At 36.1% G+C, this 22,497-nt stretch overlaps 1 protein-coding gene and 1 pseudogene across 12 annotated transcripts in view; both read right to left on the minus strand.

Moving 5' to 3' along the window:
- SLC35B3 (solute carrier family 35 member B3) overlaps positions 1-22,497 on the minus strand; it is a 39,870-nt gene that overhangs the window by 12,100 nt on the left and 5,273 nt on the right. For 9 of the 12 annotated variants that reach the window (XM_047101689.1, XM_047101678.1, XM_047101679.1 and 6 more), the window contains 8 exons: positions 21,622-21,915; positions 19,239-19,360; positions 15,729-15,883; positions 14,343-14,450; positions 9,743-9,840; positions 7,684-7,776; positions 7,164-7,275; positions 3,915-3,984 (listed from right to left, as the gene is read on the minus strand). In XM_047101689.1, the coding sequence (XP_046957645.1) occupies positions 3,915-3,984; positions 7,164-7,275; positions 7,684-7,776; positions 9,743-9,840; positions 14,343-14,450; positions 15,729-15,883; positions 19,239-19,360; positions 21,622-21,822 (959 nt within the window). In that variant the 5' untranslated portion in view covers positions 21,823-21,915. Of the gene's footprint in view, positions 1-1,968; positions 2,598-3,914; positions 3,985-7,163; positions 7,276-7,683; positions 7,777-9,742; positions 9,841-14,342; positions 14,451-15,728; positions 15,884-19,238; positions 19,361-19,736; positions 20,412-21,621; positions 21,916-22,497 lie in introns of those variants that run through there. The other 3 variants (XM_047101690.1, XM_047101684.1, XM_047101688.1) reach the window with 2 other exon arrangements.
- On the minus strand, positions 10,701-13,732 carry LOC124528216 (protein arginine N-methyltransferase 1-like; annotated as a pseudogene).

The raw sequence follows: 22,497 nt of genomic DNA on the forward strand, positions 1-22,497 counted from the left end.
AAAGTATGTCTCACAAATTCTTTACTAAAAAATATTCTATCATTGGGGCGCCTGGGTGGCTCAGTCGGTTAAGCATCCAACTCTTGATCTCAGCTCAGGTCATGATCTCATGGCTTGTGAGTTTGAGCCCCGCATCAGGCTCCGTGCTGAGTGTGCTTGAGAATCTCTCTCTCTCCCTCTCTCTCTGCCCCTCCCCCACTCGTGCTCATGCTCTCCTTCAAACATAAATAAACTTAAAAAAAATATTTCATCATTACGTTACTTGTTACCTAAATGCTCATAGTGGGGTTCAGAAAATATGCCTTGGGGTATGATGGAAAGGGACTTGAAATCCAATTAACTGTGAGCTAGTGAGTACTTACCCTGGTCCTCAACCTCTGTATTTGCAAAACATGAACATAAACCATCACATCTACTTAGAGAGGCAACATGGCTAAGAGCCTTACTCTGGGACTTGGCTGCTTGACAGACAGCTCTGGTTCTTTCTAGCTCTGGTTCTTTCTAGGTGAGAAATGTCACCTAATCTCTCTGGTCACAGCTTCCTCATCTGTAAAATGAGGATAATACTTGCCCTCATAGAGCTGTTGTGAGGATTAAATAAACTGTTGAGTATTTCACTTAAAATAGTGCCTGGCACCTAATAAGCACTTAAATTTTAGTGATTTTAGTAATTGTTATTTTTAATTCCTTTATTAATTATATTACTTATACGTGGGTTGTTGGGATCACATAACATTTACGAATGCTATTAGAAAACCTGACACAAAGTATACATTCAAATATTGATTTCCTTTACTATAGAAAAGTATTCTGTATTTCAAACTATTCACTAAGGGTACTCTAGGGACACAAATAAGTGAGATGAAGTTTGCTTCCATCTGATAGCAGGTAAAAAAAGGAAATGGGAGTAAAAGGGTTAGGCTGGCAAACCAATTTTTAAACAGTGCTCAGCTGTTTAAAATTGGGGGGTGGGGTGAGGAATTCTTAACAGGCAAAGACAAAAAAAAAATAGAAAAGCGTGTACATAAAAGGATGCCTTGAAAAGTTAAAATTATAATCTTTTATCAAGAACTCGAGAAAACTGATTTTTTTTAATGGCACAAATTTCCTTACCGTCTTAAGAGTTTAAGAAGGCATAATGAAATATAAATTAAGATTCCTTTCATTTTAAAATATGAAAACTTAAAAAATGATTACCATTTGGGGAAAAATACCCTCAGAGTATTTTAACATGTAACTGATTTTCAGTCAGAATTCCTTATGGCTAGACCCTTAAATTATCACGGGCTCTGTTACACCCACATATGCACATAACAGGTTAAAATTACCATCAGAATACAATGGAATTTTCAGAACAAGATTAATATTCCAAGTATATTATACTCACAAAATATAAGTGATATCACCAATAACACAGAAACTAAGCTGTTTTAACTAGCATTACTTATGCTGAAAATGAAGATTAATTGGATTTTTTTAATACAGTGGAAGCAATTCCAAAACTCAACTGCTACAAAATAAGGCCAAAATCTTTACGAGTTTATACTCAAAACTGTGCAAACAAGATACTGTACAAATTTGGTAAAATCTACTTGTGTTTCTTATGTTTACCCTATTTAATCTTTAAGCTGCCAAACTAAATTTGTTTTATGAGAAAAACTATGATGGTTTTATTATTTTATTGTAATTTAAGGCATGCATTATTTTCCCTTCAATTAAAAAATCCAAATCATTAAATCTTTTAGCACTTCTTTGATGAATAGTAGCTATTTTTTCTGCGACACATACTTACAGGTTGCAGGATGACTCCTTTTATTATGCTGTCTATATTTCACAGAAAACTTAAAGCATGTTTCCTCTAATACTCCTACTAAATTATCGGAGAAAAGCCTAAGTTTTAAAGTTTCTGTAAAGACTTACTCCAACCTTCACTTCCCTCTTCGTAACAAAATTCTAATAACACATTTATTTAAAAAAATCACAGAATAATTTTTATTTATAATGAAGTTATTCTTTCTAGACTTTAAATCATCAGTTCACTCTTATAACAGAGAATCATTTAAATAACACCACCAAAATGGAATGAAAACAAAACAATCTATTAATTGATATTATTATATCAATTTCTTTGATATGTCATAATGATATCCAATTAGTTTTGCAACATGGTCCATTTCCAGTGCAATTCTCAACAGGTTGCTAAGAAATGTCAGTCCTTCGCACTGACATTTGATTCTAAGGCGTGCCAGATGTGGCTCTCTTGATTGCTTCAGAAGTCAAACGGTTAAACAAGTATCCTGAAGAAAAGGCTGACTTCGTAGGTGACCCATCCACAAATGGGTAGCATGCCTTCAGATCCTTTGGTTTTTATAATAATCCCTTTGGAAAGTTAATTACTTGATGATTACTCCCTTAGAGTTCTGTTTTAAACAGGATGAATCACTCACTATACGGTTTGTGCCAACGTCCTTGACTTTCTCATTTCCACTATTTTGTTTATCAGATCATATAGTGCTGGTAGTCTTAGTTTATCCATATTTTTGCTGTAAACATTGAGAAATATACCAAGGACAACTAACAAACCAGACCAGACATACCTAAGAAAAGAAGGAAGGAAAAAATATTAATATCAAGGTAACGATTTATTGTTAACCACAGAACTTGGTGATGAGTTAACAATAATTTTTCAATAAAATAAACATTTTGTTATTGGAGGGCCACCATGACACTAAAATAAAAAAAGCCAGTATTTTTAGACCAGATTAGATAGAATTCCTATTATTTATGTTAAGTATAGGTACAGAGAAGATATTTTACAAAATATTAAATATAGTTCATTTGAATTTTGAGGATAATAGCAAATTCAAGTCCATGTCCTAACCAATAGTCTTAAGAGTCTAAACACTGAATGTGTAAATCTGCCAGTGGCCATCTTGGGAATTCAACAATCTACCCAGTTATCCCAGTTGGGTGGGACATACAGAGGTAAAAAGGGGCACATCCTGAGAAAGTAGGGGAATTACATGGGTTGCTATAATGTATACCTAGCACATGCACAAAGAGAAACTGATTACAGAAAACAAATACACCAACTGAAATTTATCTGTGGTTAACTTTAAGCTTATACATTGATAATTTCTAGGTTTGAATCTTCTCAATTACTAAGCAGCATAAATTGAAAGGATACTAATTTTAAATGTATACCAGACAGTAAAGAAAACAGTAAATGCTTTATAAGAAGCCATAAACTAAATAAACTTACAGAATAGATCTCTACCTCAAATCTTTGTTCTAAGGGGAACAAATTGTTCTAAGGGGAACAATAAACTTAACAACTTTATTTATTTTTTTGTTTTAATGTTTATTTTTGAGAGACAGAGAGGGACAGCGTGAGCAGCGGAGGGGCAGAGAGAGAGGGAGACAGAATCCGAAGCAGGCTCCAGGTTTTGAGCTGTCAGCACAGAGCCCGAGGCAGGGCTCGAACCCACGAACCATGAGATCATGACCTGAACCAAAGTTGGGCACTTAACTGACTAAGTCACCCAGGCGCCCCTAAACTTAGTAACTTTAAAAACCACATATATATATATATAACATATATAATTTATGTATTACATACATATAATTTATACTTTTGTACTAGGGCAAGGCAGAATCCCTTCATCTCAAGACATCACTCACGTTCACTTATACTGGAAACAGGGTCATGCTAGCACTGGAACCCTAGTTAGGCAGTTTAAGTGTACAACATGATTTCTTCAAAATAATTACATGCATTTCTGAAGTAGCAGAAGACACGTCAATAAAGTATGGCTCCAGATAAAACTGATTCTTTATAAAGAAATTAAGGAAATATGAAATGTGAAACCAGGTACCTGCAAGTAGAAAAACTTGTTGAATTACAAACTACTTACTGAAATGTGAATGGTTTGGAGAAGAACATAAATGAAAGTACGATAGTCATTGCTTTTCTTCCGGTTGTCACTGTAGGGAGAAAAAAAGGTTGCCTTAGAATGTGCCTACTAATATCTATCTTTTAGAATATTTTGGAAATCATTTCAACAAATATTAACTAAGCCTGCTATGTGCCGAGGTCTACATGACACGCTAAGAAAACAACAGAAACCAAAAAACAAACAGAAAGTTGCTGCTGGGGTTATGGAGTTAACAGTCTGGTAGAGGGTAGAGACATTAAATCATACAGTTAAATGTTAAAGTACAACTGTAATGAGTACTTGATAAAGGCCACGACACTAGTGGGGCATGTCAATCCCTTAGAGATGCTTAGTCTGGCAGGAAAGAAAGGCTTTCACGAGGAAGGTATGATTAGGTAGAACAGGTATTATTCTTTAAAAGTAGTAAGCTAAATTCCTAGGAGTGCTATCTGCTTTCACTCATATGTGGAACTTGAGAAGCTTAACAGAAGACCATGGGGAAAGGGAAGGAGAAAAAAATAGTTACAGAGAGGGAGGGAGGCAAACCATAAAAGACTCTTAAATGCAGAGAACACACTGAGGTTTGATGGGGGGTGGGATAGAGAGGAAGATGGGTGATGGGCATTGAGGAGGGCACCTGTTGGGATGAGCACTGGGCGTTGTATGTAAGCGGTGAACCATGGGAATCCACCCCCAAAACCAAGAGCACACTGAACACACTGTTATGTTAGCCACTTTGACAATAAATTATATTAAAAATAAATAAACAATGAAAGTAGTAAGCTAAAGGATAAAGTAAGCTAATATCCTAATACTACTGGTCATGGCTGGGTAAGACCATGAATAATCTTGACATGGCTGTATTAACCTTTACCGGTCTTTCAAGTATTATTTTAAGTCTGCTGTTAGGCATGAAGCCCTCCTCCCTGTCCCAGCCAGGTAGAGGTAGGACTCGGCAAATATCTCCATGGTAGCCCTGTTCCCCGCCTTGCATTATTACTTGCTATCCTCTCTCTGGACTGTGTGTCTTACTTAGTTCCTTGTCTTACTCATCCTTGTATCCCCAGACTACAGTCCCTGGCACTCAATGTCCAATGCATGAATAAATGAACTCCAAATGAAGAAAGTTTTGGAAATGTGTCAGAGCCTGACTCCCCAGATCTATTTTTCCTTCTGTGTTATTTTTTATGCTCTATTTTTACCTGGGCATACCTTCCTTTCCTACAGTCAGGTGTGGTCATGTGATTAGGTTTTGGCCGGTGAAAAGTGAGAAGTGCTGTTTCTAGGGGTGTGTGATTTCTAGGAAGATTTTCTGAAGACAAAGGTGTGTCCTTCATCTTCTCTCCACCCCACTGCCTGAAATGAGGATGAGGACAAGCTGGCAGAGAAGACAGGAGTCCGGCTTCCTGATGAACGTGGAGCCACCACAGCAGTTCAGGAGGCAGGATCACATATGGGTTAAGAGCATAGGTCAGGAGCCAGACTGCCTCCGTTGGAATACTGATTCTGCAACTTACTAGCTGGTTGACCACTGGGCAAGCCACTTAACCTCTCTGTGCCTCTGTTTACCCCTTGTAGAATGGAACAATAACAGTGCCTACTTTATTAGAGGACTATTGCGAGATGAAAATGAATAATGTATGTGAAATGGCTCTGGGTACATAATGAAGGTTATATACATGCTGGCTATTATTATTGCCACCGCATTTCTTTTACACGGAAGAGAAATAAACCTGTCTGCACCTTTAAGACAAGGACTGCATCTCATATTTTTTCATACCAACTACAGGGTTTAGATAATACGTATCAATTGATATCAACCCCCTTTTGAAGAGTTATCATCTTTAAGCGAAACTGGAACCCGAGCTAAGTATATGAATTTGTAATCTTTCTTGGTAGTATGAGATAACTTGACAGATTATACATATGGCCTCACCTATAACTAAATGCCCTCTGTTTACCATCAGCAATACAAACTTCAGCAGGGGAGTCATATGTGAGCAAATAAAGAGAAAGTTTAGGATTTAAATCCATTTGCTTAATTTATTCTGTAGTATTAAACTAAGTATTCCCTTAAAAGTATGAAATGTTAAAATCAGCTATAAATGGCTAATGTGTGTGTGCATTATGATGCAAACCTTACAAATCTCTGATAGAAATGTTCAAGTCCAACCCAGTCTCTTTCCAAGAGAGAAATGAAGGCCAGAGAAGAGGAAAGAATTACTCTCCAGGCCACATGCCATTAAGCATCTGAGCTGGGACGACGTTCTACCTTCTCTGACATCCCAAACCAGCCACACTGCATCCAATCCTGGGCTCCTTTCAGCGCTCTCTCCATATGGGAGATGCTGAGTGCATTTGTCATCTGGACCATTCACTTGGCAAATGGTACGAGGTTAGCACATGGAATCATCTATCTTTTTCACTGGGCCTCACCTGTAGCCTCTCATCTATTTTCCTGACTCCTCCAAAGCATAACAAATATAACTTCCATTCCTCTAAAGTGCCAAGCAAAGTTCCTGCACAAAGCAGGTGCATAATAATTATTAGTGACAAGAGAAGCTAATCTGGCTAATGCCCCAGAAAGGGTACGAATGAAGGTCCAAAGTTTTGTTTGAAATATAGCTGCCATATTTTCCGTGCATCAAAACTAGAATTTTTGTTATAAATTAAAAGTGTATATAAAAGCAGCATTTTTCTCTGAAGGTATTTGGCCTATCACACTTTAAAAAAATTTTTTTTAATGTTTATTTTATTTTTGAAAGAGAGAGAGAAAGAGAGAGAGAGAGAGAGAGAGAGAGAGGCAGAGAGGGAGACATAGAATCTGAAGCAAGCTCCAGGCTCTGTGCTGACAGCTCAGAGCCTGATGTGGGGCTTGAACTCACAAATTGCGAGATCATGACCTGAGCTGAAGTTGGACACTTAACTGACTGAGCCACCCAGACGCCCCATAGCCCATCACACTTTTTAATAAAAAATTCTTTTAATGCATTTAAAAGTTACTATTTAGATATATATACATATTTGATTTTAAAATTAAACCTTCAAATAAATAAAATATTATGAGGAAACATCATTTTCTTTAGAATTTTAAAGAAATACCATAAGCCAAAAAATAAATTGATGAAATACAACAATTTTCTTTTTAACGCAGAGTAGACACTGCCCGTATCTTTTGAAAATGAGAGTCAGAGAAAATTTAAATGTAAGCAAGTATATCATTCATACCTGTTACAGCAAGAAGTGCTCCGAAAATTTTAATCAAAGCCAGAACAAAGGAGATTCCAAAATACCCAGTGAGGGAAAAAAGGAAAGCATAACCGTAGGTCTGAATTGGATTCTGCAACATATAAAAAAAGCCTGTTAGGAAAATGCAAAACAAACCCTGAGGTATTACAAATGAAATAAAACTACAGATTTTAATCAACCTCCTGAGTAGTAATAAGCCATTCAACAATGCAGTCAAGCAAAGATTCTTATTTAGTTCCGATTTAATGGAAAAACAATGATGAAATTAAAAATCCCAACTTTTACACATTATGCATCACTTAAAAATTAACTTATAGGGTAGAGCAAGGATAAAATAAATTTAAATATAAATCATTTCATTTCTGAAATAATTTCTGATCTGCATATATTATATTAAAGGAGTTATCAAATTACATAAAAATAATCTTTTTGAACAAGAAATACAGAGGAAACTATTTAATGGGAGATGTTTATTTTTAAAAATATGATTAGTGTTTACCTTTGAACAAAATGTTACTGCAGGGCCTAATCCACTAGTGCATGTCAATCCCAGTAAAATGTACACAAAACCGATGGAATACGAATACAAAACCTATAGTAGATAAAAATATAGTGGAAAAAAATGCTATCAAACCAAAGGCAGAAAATGAAGGATTTTTAATACATGGCTTAATTAATTAAATGTGAAGAACAAACCATTTTTTAAGTAACATCATTATTTCAATACGGCCTAACTTTGTCGAGACGATGACGGATCCTGTTTCGAAGTTTACAGCTTTTTTTACATATAAGGTAACACAGCAGTACTGATCCTTTCATATATATGGTCACATAATATTCATTTTTTTGCCTGGCTTAATTACTGAACTCAAACCATATTTTATTGTTGGGGTTCTAAAAACACATATAAATAAAACAAAATAACTTTAAAGCTACTTATTAAACATGAAAACACCCAAACGTTAAATTTGCAAAGAAATTAAAATATAAGGAAAATAAGCAGTATCTGGCATATCTATTGCTTCGTTTCCCAGTTTTCCTACCAATCTTTCTATCCCGGTTTAGTATACTCTCAGAACAGTCAGCAGCAGCATCGTCATCAAATTTACAGACCTGTGATGCTGCAGGTACCGTGTTAACAATGCTCTCTATGAATAATTCCACTTACGCCTCAACCTGCAGATGAGGAAATTAAAACTTAGAGACAGTAAGTCATTTTCCCCAAATAAGAGAGCTCGCCAAGTTGGGATATAAACTGAGGTGATCTTAGCCCAGAGCCTAAGCTCTTAACCATTGTACTTCTAACTATTTACACTTCCTTAATTCTCTGATCTTGACCTTACCCAGGAAGAGTGGTGACGATCATCAAGAAAACTTCTGACCCAGATTAAAGACTCCTTTAAGATGCTCACTCTGCTGACAAAGTAACAGGAAAGACCATTCCTATATACTCTTAATGTAGTATGTTCTGTCTAGCAAGAGGTTGGTTAGAAAATTAATGTAAACATACATATGGTAACTTTCCTATACATAAATACCAACCAGGTAGAAGGTATAGGGAAAGAAAGAGCATTATTAGCAGTAACAACAGCAAAAAGATGAAACCCCTAACAATAGCTTCAATAAGAAATATGGATTTATATGAAAAAAAAATTAAAATCTAAGGGACGTTGGAAAAAAAAACACTTGAATAAAAGGAAAGTCATACCTTATTCTTGGACTGAAAGAATCAAGTGTATAGATGTCATTCTCCCTAAATTAAGTTATAATTCAGTGCTATACCAATCACAATAGCAATGCGATTTCTAGTTTATTTGGGGATATGGACACCCAAGAATAACCATGGTAGTAATATTCTGAAAAAGAAAAGGAACATTGCTGGCTAGTCTTAGCAGATGGTACATGTATGACAAAGCTGCTGTCATCACATGGTTTGGGTGCAGAAAGAAATCCAAAAGAATATAATTCTGAATCCTACATTACACTATGATATGATAAAGAAGGCACTTAGGCTGAAAAGTGGATCTTTCAATAAATGAAATTGGGGCAAGTGGATAGCCATATGGAAGAAAAATCTTTTAAAGTGTTGGCTAGATCGAAGCTTTAATTAAAAAGGAAATCATAAAATGGATAGGCAACCTGGGTAAAATTCTTAAATCTTAAGAGATGGGAAAGCCCTTTTCAATCATAATATGTTTCCAGAAGCCATGAAGGAAAGGATCAACCATATAAAAATCACAAGCTTCTAAATGGAAGATAATACCAAATACAAAGAGAGGAGAAAAGTGATGTAACAAAGGATTTTTTAATATGTAAAAAACTCTAGAAATAGGGAAAATATTCATCAAATATTATTCAATAAGCTCCATAGTGGTAATGGTATTTTTACTTTTTCATTTCCTGTAATGTTTGCATGGATTACTTTTGTGAAAATAATGATGACAAACCAGTTGGAAAATGCCGTGCCAGTCTCCAACACCAGAAGTGGTTCGCAAAATGAAGCACGTCACCATTTCTGAGCCTGTCCACCGTGGAGAAAAAAACACCAGCGCACTTACCATTTCTGAGTTGGAAGCATTGTGCAGTTTCATGGCTTTCTCTTGAACGTTCCCAATGACGGCGTCCGCACACAGTGCCAGGGAAATAAGGATCACACCTTCAAGAAAGTGCAGAAAAATACAACCTCCTTATTTAAACATGGGAATGACACTCAAGATTTACCAGAGATTTAACTTGGCTGAAAAACCAAAGCAGATCTTAAATCACATTTGCTCAGTAAAAATGGATTATTTTCATCCACAACCAGCTATAATTGGGCGCATAGATGATAACGTCAAAAAAAAAAAAAGGTAATGGACACTAATAAACTACATTAAAGTTGTCACCTTACTGTGTTTCATTATTATATAAAATAATAGTTCTGTTTAGGTTAAATGTTTGAAAGGAATACTCTATTAAACACATACAGAAGAAATTCTTAGGAGCTCTATCAGGACTGGTAGTTAGTTAATTGAAAAAATCAGATGAGGATGGAAATCATAAAAGAAATTACCTACATTATTAAAACATTTAAAACACATAAACATACACATAGTTGCCAAGGTCTTTTCTTTGAATATGTGTCCTAACGAAAACCATACTCATAACACACACCGTTAATGATTTCCCAGTTGTTTTCGTTAAAAAGCATACAGGAAAACACAGGAACTTCGGACACAGTCGGGGGGCAGAATCCCTTCACGCTTTTATGATATCCTGCTATTTTTACAGTTGTTTCCTCCACACCTAATTCAACAATGATTCTGTTGACTAGTCAACCATATTGTTTCAATTAACAGAAACAATTCTCTTCAAACTCATTTTTAAACAATTTAAAAAAAAATATTTACTTTTGAGAGAGCGCAAGTTGGGGAGGAGCAGAGAGAGGGGGACAGAGGATCTGAAATGGGCTTTGCACCAACAGCAGTGAGCCTGATGTGGGGCTCGAACTCGTGAACCGTGAGATCATGACCTAGGCTGAAGTCGGACGCTCAACGATTGAGCCACCCAGGTGTCCTTCATTTCTGCACAATGCAAGCAATATTATTACCTAGTTGTAACAGTACAACTGGCATGTACAAATCTGAAAATCAACACACCAATGCGAATAGGCACATCTACCTAAGAAGCAGGTGGTTGGTTACCTGAAGTGTTCAGGACACCGGTCACCAGCCATGTGCTTTACAGAAAGAACAAAAAGCAGCCTTGGGTATGTCTGCGAGTCTGCTGGGACCTATGGGAGTCTCCCCCTTTTCATTTTTTTAAACAATGCAGAAGCAATTACACGGAGCAGAAAAATATATGTGCATGTGTGTGCACTTGAGAATTTTCAAGTTTTCATACTTATTCTTCAGTTTGCCTTTTCATCATCTAACTTTGTGGTATTTATTACCTAATCATACATTTTTATTCACCAAACTTGATCCTGAATGCTCTTTTACTTATTTCAAATATGAAACCTGTCCTTGAAACAAAGACGGGCTATTGTTGAAGACTTGAATACAACATCCTCGCTCCCGGCAGGCTATTCAAAGACATTCTAAAAATGTTTTGAACAAAGGCAACACAGCATGAAAATGCTTGAACTACATTCTAAGGGGAATATTTAAAGGCAGACATTTATCTGCATAAGTAAATTCAGATATATTCACTTTACACATTCAAAGTTTTATTTATGTCTATCTTAAATAACTACCTAAAGAGTTAATCTAATCTCCTTTAGATAATATATTATTACAGATCAGAGACCATGATAAGTGCTCATCAGTTATTCTTAATGATGAAGTATGACCAGGTTCTAATTTTCTTACAAAATATTTCCATGGGAGTTGGAAAAGGTCAGCGGTCATGTCACCTTGAGAGGTTGTGGGACCACCGACACCACTGACACCACTTCAGCCCATCTTTATTGTCACTTTCACCCTCAGCACGCGCATGCGCTTTCATTCATACCCACTGTTCCATCACCTCAGTCAATCCTCCCACCACCTCTGTGTGAGGCAAGCTATCATCATGACCTCTGTTTTAAGGGGAGAGTACAAAGGGGTCTGGCACTTTAGCCAGGGTTATAATTTTAAGTGATCTGAACAGAATTTGAAGCCGTGATTCTGACTGCAAATTGTGCCTTCTCTAAAACTGCTTTTTCAATAAGTAAAAGAGTCAATTACCTCAGTTTCCATACATAATTTTCCTTTGAGAGTTGCTGACACGAAGCGTTCTTGAAAAATCTACACCATGTCAGACACATCTGTAACTATAAGCTTCTCTCTCAGAGGAAAACTCAGTGAAGTAATGATCACCTGTACTCTGAGCAAAGTTGAAACAGATGTTGTAAGAGGTTCCATCAGAATCTTTTGGTTGTTGAAGGGTTACTCCAAGAGGCTGTGCTGGTTACATTTAAATCCATTAACTTAGCCTGGTTAACCAGGTTAGTAAATAAAGAAGGCTGACTAACAGCCATGAAGAAAAATTTTGATTCTTAGGAATAGCAAAGCTGATGTAAATCATTTTCTTCATTACGTAGTACCTTTTTCTCATGAATAAATTTTTTCCCTTTCTTCAGAGTTCCTATGAACACGTAAGTATTTTATTTTATTTTTACTCTCCTCCCCCCCGTTGAGGATCTACTGGCAATAAATGCAACCATATAAAAGCATAAATTATGAAAAACATAGCCATGATGTGCCCCGCCCCTCAGCCCAGGCCCTAAAAAAAGCCCTTCTGAGGGAGGGAAGAGAAGAACTGCCTAAGAACACTGTTGCCCCTGGGCCTGTGGGAGAAGCCAGGTGCTGCTTCAGCATATCTGGTAGTCAGTAGAGCAGGACAGCTCACACAGCTGGCCCTTGAAGTCCAGGTCAATGGTGAAGTCCAGATCTCGATTATTATTGGCCCTGGGCTGAATGTCAATGGTGCCAAAGATCTCTCCGCCTGTTTTCACTGTCAGGTGGTCCTCCATGTAGAACACTGTCTGCTCCCAGTGCGTGTGCAGGGACTCAGGGCTGGTGGAGAAGCCTGTCCTCTTGGGGCAGCAAGTAAACTTGATGTTGAAGTAGGCCACCAGGGCGTGCTTCACTTGCAGGCAGAAGGGGGAGGTGAAGATTAGGTCTTCCACCTTGACAGTGTAGATGTCCACCTCTTTCATGAGGCGGGCATTGGTGACCAGCTGCTTGGGGTCCACCACATCCACCAGGGGCTCTCTGATGGCCATGTCTTTGACACAAGATATGTCAAAGCCATATATGTTCTCCCACCAGTGGATCTTCATAGTCTTAGTACAGCCAGTCTTCAATGGTTGTCACACACAGCATGGCTCAGTCTGGGAAGATGAGGCCATTAGGTGTCAGCCACTTGTCTGGAACACCGTATTGAGCATCGACTTGTAGAAGGGGCGGCAGTCCATCTACTCACTGATGATGATGTCTACCTTCTTCACTGGAACCTCTACTTTCTCCACCTTCCCCTTGGTGATGGTCACCACACGGTCTAAACTGTTGGTTTTGACAATCTGCACCACATAATCAGAGATACTGGAGCACTGGATCCCAATGACCAATGACCTTGCGGGCTCCAGCCTTGGCAGCAAACATACAGAGGATCCCTTGGCCAGAGCCCACGTCCAGTACCATGTTGTCCACAAAGAGGTGTCGGCTATGAAACATGGAGTTTTGGTACATGAGGGTGAGTGCCTCATCTTTCAGCATCTCTTTCGAAATGCCAAAGTGAGCACTGGAATCAAAGTAGTGATCTTTGCATGTCAGCACTGGGCTTCCTGCTGCTTTCTGCCTGGCCCCAGGTGACCTCCATGATGCAGTCCGTGGCCTTGGCTGCTGCCACCTTTACCTGCACCTACTCCTCCTCCGGCCACCAAGACCTGCCCTGAACACGTAAGTATTTTAAATACTACTTTTGTCAGGCTAGGAGATGGGATGATACTAAGCTTATGAATAAAACTCAACAGTATAAGAATGACAATACTGTGTATATAATAATATAATAATTTCTCTTCAAGGTTGTTAGAACAAAAACAATATTATAACACATTTTTTATTCTTATTTAGTTCTAAATATAGAGAATACCTATTTTGCCTGTGAAAAATCTAAATTTTATTTGCAAAATTCCACGGGACACACAAGGAGGAAACTGTTCATGGTGGAAACTTCAAGCACTGTAAGGTTATAGACATATTTAGAGTATACAGTTCTATGTTAACATATAGCATAACTTTTCCTCTTTAGCTAAAATAATGACAAGTAAATGTGCAATTTAAATTTTTTTTTAAAAAAAGAATAAAAAGTTACTACTGTGATTCTCCTATAACTAATGTGTATACTTCCGATTCAGCCCATAAGAAACTCATCTATCATGTACTGGATCATAGAAGGTTTTGACTGGCCGCACAGCCTTTTGTCATGTCAAGATACCAGAGCACTGAAAAGAACTGTTACATTTGCAGGTTGTAATATTTTTACTACATCTTATACAGAAAGTGCGAAAGCTTTATGTCAGATACAAAAATCATAGATGTCACACTATCGTTTAAAATTCTCATGAAATTATAAAAGTTCTTACTCTAAACCCAAATGCCTGTAAAATCTGAGCAGCACAAACAATTTCCTTACCGGTCAGGTTGAAATTTGGTGCAACCGTGCTGTCAGCTAGGGTGAACCATATCAGGCCAAGGCTCATACATATGGCAGCAGACACATCTGCAATGTTGTAACGCTTCCCTGTGTAAAATAAATGTAAGCCAACCTCATTATGCACACGCCCACTTGACACAGTTTTAGATCTATGTGTCTAACCAAGTATAGCAGGATCTGCTTTTTATATCCAAAGTCAAAAACATACGAAGAATGCTTAGATCAGTGCCTTAGACAGTCACAGAAGGGCTTCGGAAAATTAAATTACCAATGAGCAGCAACATGTCCTTAGGAGTTAGATATGAGATCCTACCTTATCTGTTATGGTGAGTAAATATGAACATTTAAAGTGCATGGACATGAGTGCCTTTTTTACTTCGTGTATATTAGAAGATTCTGAATTTTCTTACAGCCCATACGTTTACAAAGTAACCAGAGCAATTTTTCAGGCTGCATAATTGTTTAAGTTTGCAACTACCATAATCAGAATTGGTGCGAATGAACCTATTTTAGTAGATCCACATCTAAATAATAAAATCATGTAGTGTAACTTTTTGGTAAGGATTGTTAAGGACGTATTACACATGCATGTGGTTTTTAATAGGGAAGGGTATCAGTACTTTTTCCTGCATCAACAGTTACCCTGAAATTATACATGAAGTAGTTGACATCCATACTTTCATTTCAAAGGGCTTTTGTGGGAAGGCCTCTAATGTAAAAAATGAAGTCAGGCTGTGTAAGAACTTTAGTGAAATAGAAACCCTTGATTGTCAAAACATGAATATTCTGCATGACTGTTACAGAAACAACAAAAATGTGTTCCACTTGCTATCATTGCTTCCTCTTTCGCTCCTATTTCCACATAGCCTGTAACTTAGTTGGGGCTCTAGGAAGTCAGTGAGCCAGCAGAGTTGGCAAAAAAGCAGTTCTGCTCAGGTTAACCTTTACTTCAGTGTGAGAACTGTCCGTGTGTATGATGGAGGTAGACAGAGGAGCCCTGCAGAGCAGAAGAATGAAAGAGTTGAAAAGAGGAGTTTTCTAGGTATTTCTGAGCTACGTCTTCAATAGATGAATGCAGTATTTCTGGAAATGTGATGGATTCCCGACTAAAAGAAAAAGTAATTTAAAAAAGTGCTATTTTTATTTTTCCCCAATCCAAATTACTGACGGCAAAGACTAGGGGATATTGCAGAAGTATCAGTGTTTTTATAATACCTTATTTTGATACAGTGTCACTCAGAATTGTTCTGGTATTTCGAATGTTCATTAAAAAATATTAATTGGAGTTTCAGGTTTTTCCTAATGCTAGATGCCATAACAGATCCTATTAGTTTCAAACAGTATGAAAACATATCATTACTATACCTTGAATAAAAACTCCTCCTAGCATAACAGGAATCAATTTGCAGCACTTGAAGATGACTTGGGTGGGATAATTCAGGTAGCCCAAGGAAGTATTTGATAACCCCATAGTACCCACAGTTAGAAAAGCTATTATCATGTAGGTTTTTCCTGGTATTCTGTAAAAGACAATTTTTAAAATCTTCATTTTGGGACCCAATTCACACTATTATAAGATAATGTGTTTACAATGTGTAAATGTCTAATTTCTGATGAATATTTCTACAAATACTGGTGAAGTATCACTATTTTAAAGGTTATCACGCTGTATTCATACAGAAGAATGTTGGTAAAAGCAACAATTTACCCTTATTTAATTGATCACAAGTGAGAACTTTCAGCTGTGTGAAACACGGTGTACCACAGAGTTCTACAGATTCTTCTGGATGGTCTGAAACGTTGGTAAGAAGTTTTTTAACAGCAGTTCTACCTACGTATAAAAACCATCTTGACTAAATTTGGAAAAAAAGAGTTTTAAAAAATATTGACCTCCATAATGGTAAAAGGAACCTTAACTAATTTTCAACTTCTAAATTGTTGTTTCCTAATGTTCCCATCTAGCATTAGGAAAAATACGTCTAGCCCTTCTGCTAAAATAACCTGAGCAGAGTACCTGCAGAAAAAGTACATGGCAGTTTAAAATGCTGAACGTGATTTTTATTACCACAATGTCATATGGGTGAACTCTAATTCTGTATTCCATAAAATGTTACAATTAGCTTCAAGATGAGGTATCTGATTCCCCTCCTCACGATCCCAAATCACTACCTGGGGTCCTATCTGAATTTCCTAAAGGGGATTTTTAATATGACATCTTCAGAATTTTGCACTATTATTGTGCACTTTGACTGGCTATTTAGTGGTCTAAAATAACCCTGTACACTGGTGTGACTAACACGTGAAGTACTATGCACATAATTAGATTATGCTGCATACTTAGATGTAGCTTCCATTTTGGGATTAAATCAAGGCAACAAAATTCCTCCATAGTTTTTATTTGGCTAGATATAAGGCAAAATAATTTACTGGAAAATTCAATTAAAATGTATCCTTCCCGTTTACATTTCAATTTTCAGGCCTTTCCTACTCAACCGCTAATAGAGTAGTCAACATTTAAAGTCCGTGTGGAAATAACGTGGCATGCCCATATGCATCAGTGGAGAACACAAACACTGATTTACATGCTGTCTGTGGGGTCTAATCCTCAGTGAGGCATCATCAGGGAAGGACAGCACTACTCTTCCAGGTAATGACAGAAGTCAAAGTGGTCAAATTTCCTCAGAGATAAATTGCAAATAGTGGCCAGAAAATTAAAAAAAACCTCAAGTCAGAAAAATCATAAGGAATGTTGATTAAAAAGTAGCGTAACACAGGTTGAAAGAAAACCAGCCTGAAACTCAGGAGACCTATATTCAGAAGGTTGCAACTCTGAGAGCAACTTGCCATAGAGACTCATGAAGGCCCCAGCCTCCTCCAGGGGTGTTCGCTCACTGGTGAAACCAGGAGGTTATTAGATTCATCATCCTGCCTCTGGGGTGCTCACTGGGTCTGTTTTATTTAGTATCTCAATTTCTTACTTCTTTAGACATGGTGGGGAAATTGTGACTTTAAATAGCCCCTTCAAAACCAATTTGACAGATCTTCCTTAAAAACTCAAATAAAGTAACAACAAAGTTACAAGGTAATCTTGGGTGAAAAATAACAAGTAGCAGGTTCAGGGTATTGCAACTTACAATATGCTTTACCACACATTAGGGAGTGGTCCTCAAAGGTCAGAGAACTTAAGAAACTCCCTTGAGGTCTTAGGACAGCTAATTAGAGGCCATGCCAAGACTCAAATACATGTTTTCTGACTCCATATCCTTTTCTCTTTCAAGTACAAGGTATTCATATAAACATAGGAAGAAAGGGGGAAAAAAAAAAAAAAACTAAGCAAAGAATCTGGCTAACTCAAGATTTAGAGAACAGTGGCATTTAAATAAATTCAGAAATATGTGACTGAGCATATTTTCATCGTAACATACCTTTAAAGACTTTTTCTAAAAATGTTTTTAATGTGCCATGGAAATGAAAAGGTTTCAACTCATAATTATCTTCATCTGTAAATTCTTTTCCTACACTCCTTCATTTATGTTTAAATCAAACAGAAATGATTTTATCTTTAAACATGTTACAGTCATGTGGTTTAAAGGCAGGGATAAACATGGCCGGAGGCACACTCCCCATCTCATTTGGGTAGATGACAGAGAGGCGTATCTTGGTATCACTTTCCATTTAAGAAAGACAGCGTTAGATTCTTTTACTTTGAAAACAGACGTCCAGCAGTTTGCAGTTGGTAATGAATCATCAGGTTTTCCTACATATTAGTCTTGACAGATATATTTAATTACTTTTTATTCTATCACCTGTGACTGAGAATGGCAGTTTTAGAGCATGAAAATAATACAAATGCTATCCTCAGATTCAAACATTTTACTATGAATGCTCTAAAAATTTATTGGCAGTAAAGAGGTTGAGAACTATGAATTAGGACTATGAAGAAATACCAGTGGTACAGACTTAAATATTTAAAATTTTATAGTTATCTTCTTAGAAATATCAAAAATATATTTGTAAGAAAAATAGCAGCTGTGAAAATATCCTATTTTTACTGAAAGATTGAACATTTGTATCAATGAAGATCGAATGTCAGTATTATAGCTCCTTTACTGCATTTAAACTGCCCGATATATACATGAAATGTTCACATATTAAAGTCTGATATGACAGGATAACCACACTTACAGAAGTTACATTCAATTTCCTAACCTCCTCTTGTATATAATCAGGTTTTTATTGCACATTGTTCAGTATACCATTAAAAATATTTTGAGATATTTCTCAAATCTAGATGGTCAATTTAAAATACACTGTTAAACAAGCTCCTGTGGTTTTGATGAAAACACACGTTATGAAATTTCTCTGATGTCTAAACATGCAGTCTCAGGTCCTGGACATTACAAATACAACAATATTAAGCAGAGCATATCCCACCAAACATTAACTGTACATTTCAAAGACCACTATAAAAGTGGCATTGATAGTTCATTTCATCACTTTGATCTTAGTAGCACTGTAAGTCTTTCAGTAATCACACCCACTTCAGTGAAATTTATAAAAACACTTATGTACACTTGATACTTTCTCCCGTTTCAAGAAGATACATTTACTGTAAGTTGAGCCTAAACTACATTTTTCTGATAACATTACACTGTAAGAGAGACCACTTTTTTTCAGGGTATAAAGGAAATATATTTAGTATTTTTTAGTAAGTTGATTATACTGATAAAAATTCTTGGGTATTAGATATGTTTTATTAATAGGAAATATGTATATTGCATGTATAATATACTCCATATTCCCAAAACACAAAACAAAAAATTTAACTACTACTAATGAATTTAACTGTCAAAAAAATAAAAACAAACTACATACCTTCTCCTTTTGTCCTGAATAAGCTGAAGTTCTATTAGGCCAAATATGGAGTAAAATGCAAACTGTACTAAAGTTAGGTACCAGCCAAAGGACTTAAAACCCTCCATTGAAAATATTAATTCCTGTCAAGAGATACATGAATACTGTTAAGTTCTTGGGCAAACCAATTTCTTCACAATAAATTCCTATAAACACAACATTAAAAATTTTTTTTTTACATTTATTTATTTTTGAGAGACAGAGAGACACAGCACAAGTGGGGAGGGGCAGAGAGAGAAGGAGACAGAATCCTAAACAGGCTCCAGGCTCTGAGCTGTCAGCACAGAGCCCGACACGGGGCTCGAACTCAGAAACCGTGAGATCATGACCTGAGCCGCAGTTGGACGCTCAACCAACTGAGCCACCCAGGTGCCCCTATAAACACAACATTTTAAAAGAAACCAAGCCTCACCACCACCACCACCAAAAAAACAAACAAAACAAAACAAAAAAACCCACCAAAAATCAAAACACCATCCAAATCACAAGGCACCTCAAAGGTAAAATTAGAGAAGTCCAGGAGGCCTTTCCAAAGAACTGAGTGAGAAAAACAAAGGGAGGAAGGCTGGCTATAAAGCAACATTATCCTATGCTTTGCTCTTTAAAAAAAAAAAAAAAAAAAAAAGATTGCCAAAATTAAAAATTGCCCCCAAACATTGAGAAAGGTCCCTGGGTCAAGAACTCCTTTATGATACAATAAATATATTTCATTAGAAGTTTATTATCTCAGACCTGTTTTTTCTATAGGAATTTAATCAGTTCAAACCAATGTTATTTTTTGGAATATCTGGGCCACGGATTTTATGAAATTTCTCCTTGTAAATGGTTACTTATCTAAACACAATGTTGTGTCATGAAGTAACACTTATATTAATTGTTAATAAGCCATTATTAACAAGTCATTAAGAGGTATTCCAATAGTTATTTGGCTTAATCCAATAAATCACCCTCCCTCATAAACTCTGAACTAGATACTGTGTAATTCCCCAAATTTACTTCATGTTCAAGTACGTCTGCAAGGTATTCAGGAATTTTCTGGCACATGAACTAAAAAACATGAAAATAGCTTTATTAAGTATGCTAGCATTCAGATATATTATACATACATATATATATATATATATATGTATATATATATATATATATATAAATAACTTCATTACAAAACCCCACCATTTTCTCTAAACTATTTTAAAGCTTTTCTTTTTTTCATTTATTTTTGAGAGTCAGAGAGCAAGAGAGAGAGAGCACGAGCCAGGGAGGGTCAGAGAGAGAGAGGGAGAGAGAGAATCCCAAGCAGAATCTGCACTATCAGTGAAGAGCCTGACACGGGGCTCAATCTCATAAGCTGTGAGATCACGACCTGAGCAGAGATCAAGAATCGGACACTTAACCAACTGAGCCACGCAGGCGCCCCTAAACTATTTCAATATGCTAGCAACATCAGTTGTCACAAAGTGAAAGTGATGTTTATCTAATTTTAAAAGAAGTTTTGCATAGATTATTAAGTCTCTGCTCATTAATCAAACAGAAAAAGATTAATATAAATTTGTACAGCAAACTTCTAATTCATTTTCCTTTCTAATGACTAACTCTGCTCCCAGACTATTTGGTAACAATGGTATTTTGAAGAAGAAATGAAATATTTCTTAACAAGAAATTGCAACCTTTCTTTGATAAAATTTACTATTTTTCATTGTTCTTCATTGTGATATCTGAATGTTTGTATCATCTTCTAGTGGGGAAATTAGTTATTATAAATACTAAGATTTTTAATTCATGTTTTTATTTCACGCTAATACTCCTCATAGCATTTTTACAAGGTAAGGAATAATCAGTTCTACCATCTTCTTTATTTATACTTCCTTTTATATTTCATCTATATATGATAATCGAAAAGAATACAATAATTTTTAAATCACTCTAATGAGCTCCAAGAATCAACCATGGGCTAGAATATGACTTTTGTGTTATTATTCAATTTTATTGGAGAATTATGTTCCAAAGTATCAGCGAATACTTGAATCACTCTTTACAAACACATGGGTGCATATTACCCCCATTTTGTTAACCACAATAAATAGTTCAAATTGTGTTCATAATTTTAATTTTTTAAGATGGTCTCTGTTCCTCTCCCATCTGAAATGTTCAACTGTGAAATTCTGATCCCTGAAAAAAGGAGCACACTAACTTTTAGAAAGTCTTTTTCCATATTTAAAAAACTCAAAAATGTGAATAAACTGGTATCCTATGGAGAAAACTACCTTTGGTAAGACTATTAGTAATGCTCTTATTGACCTCAACTGTTATAAATAATTAGCATCTTGTAAATAAATATTTTTACCTGTAAATATCCATAAATTAGGTAAAATACAAAAACTCCAGCAACACATATGAAAAACTGAGTAAGTTTGTTAAATCTGCTGAGATTTATGCCAAGCACTACAACGTCATCTATTGACTTGATGTGTGGTGACATTGTCTGTGTTTTGGGAGGGACAGTTATAGAAATATATTTCCTGGAACTGTTGAACTTGAGATCCATTGTTCTTGTTTTGCTGCATTCAGTGCTTCCAAATTTATCTTTGTTGGTTTCCTCTCCTTTGTTCAGTGTTTCTTTTGCTTGCTGAGCCAAGTCCTAAAGAAGGAAATTAGCAATTAAAGCAAAACCTTTGGATAAGATACTATGCTCCAAGTAATAGTTCACATCACACTTTAAAAATTATACAGGCGAATCTCATTTTCTCTAGATATTAATATAGTAATTCCTCTATTCAAACTTCTAAGCAACCAAAAACAATGTCTACTCTCCAATTTATGTTTGCCTGGTAAAGACCAATATCGCTAAACATAATGCCATTCTCATTCCCACAGCAAACGTCAAAAGCTAACTTAGTGTTTATTTTTTATCTTTGTGTTTACTTATCAAAGAAGTAAATATGCTTTTACTGTTTTTATATGTATTAAGGATATAATTCTTAAAGCCCATGACAGTCTATGAGTAACATCTTCAACATTAAAGTTGATCTTTAATTGCACAAAAAAAACTGATGCTCCCTTAAATACTAATACAATTTAAAATATACTTGCTAAGGATGTTTTAAAATAAACAACTATAAGTTACTTTTAAAAAAGCTAGATTTGTCAGAGACTATAGAAAGGATGATATGCTTTAGCAACAGCATTTCTTAGGTTAAAAGATGTTTCCTTCCTTTGGAAA

This window comes from Lynx rufus, unplaced genomic scaffold (genome assembly GCF_022079265.1).
Source record: "Lynx rufus isolate CCGP_SWC_20201006 ecotype Redwood Valley unplaced genomic scaffold, mLynRuf1.p SCAF_6, whole genome shotgun sequence".
In the NCBI taxonomy this organism is placed as follows: Eukaryota; Metazoa; Chordata; class Mammalia; order Carnivora; family Felidae; genus Lynx; species Lynx rufus.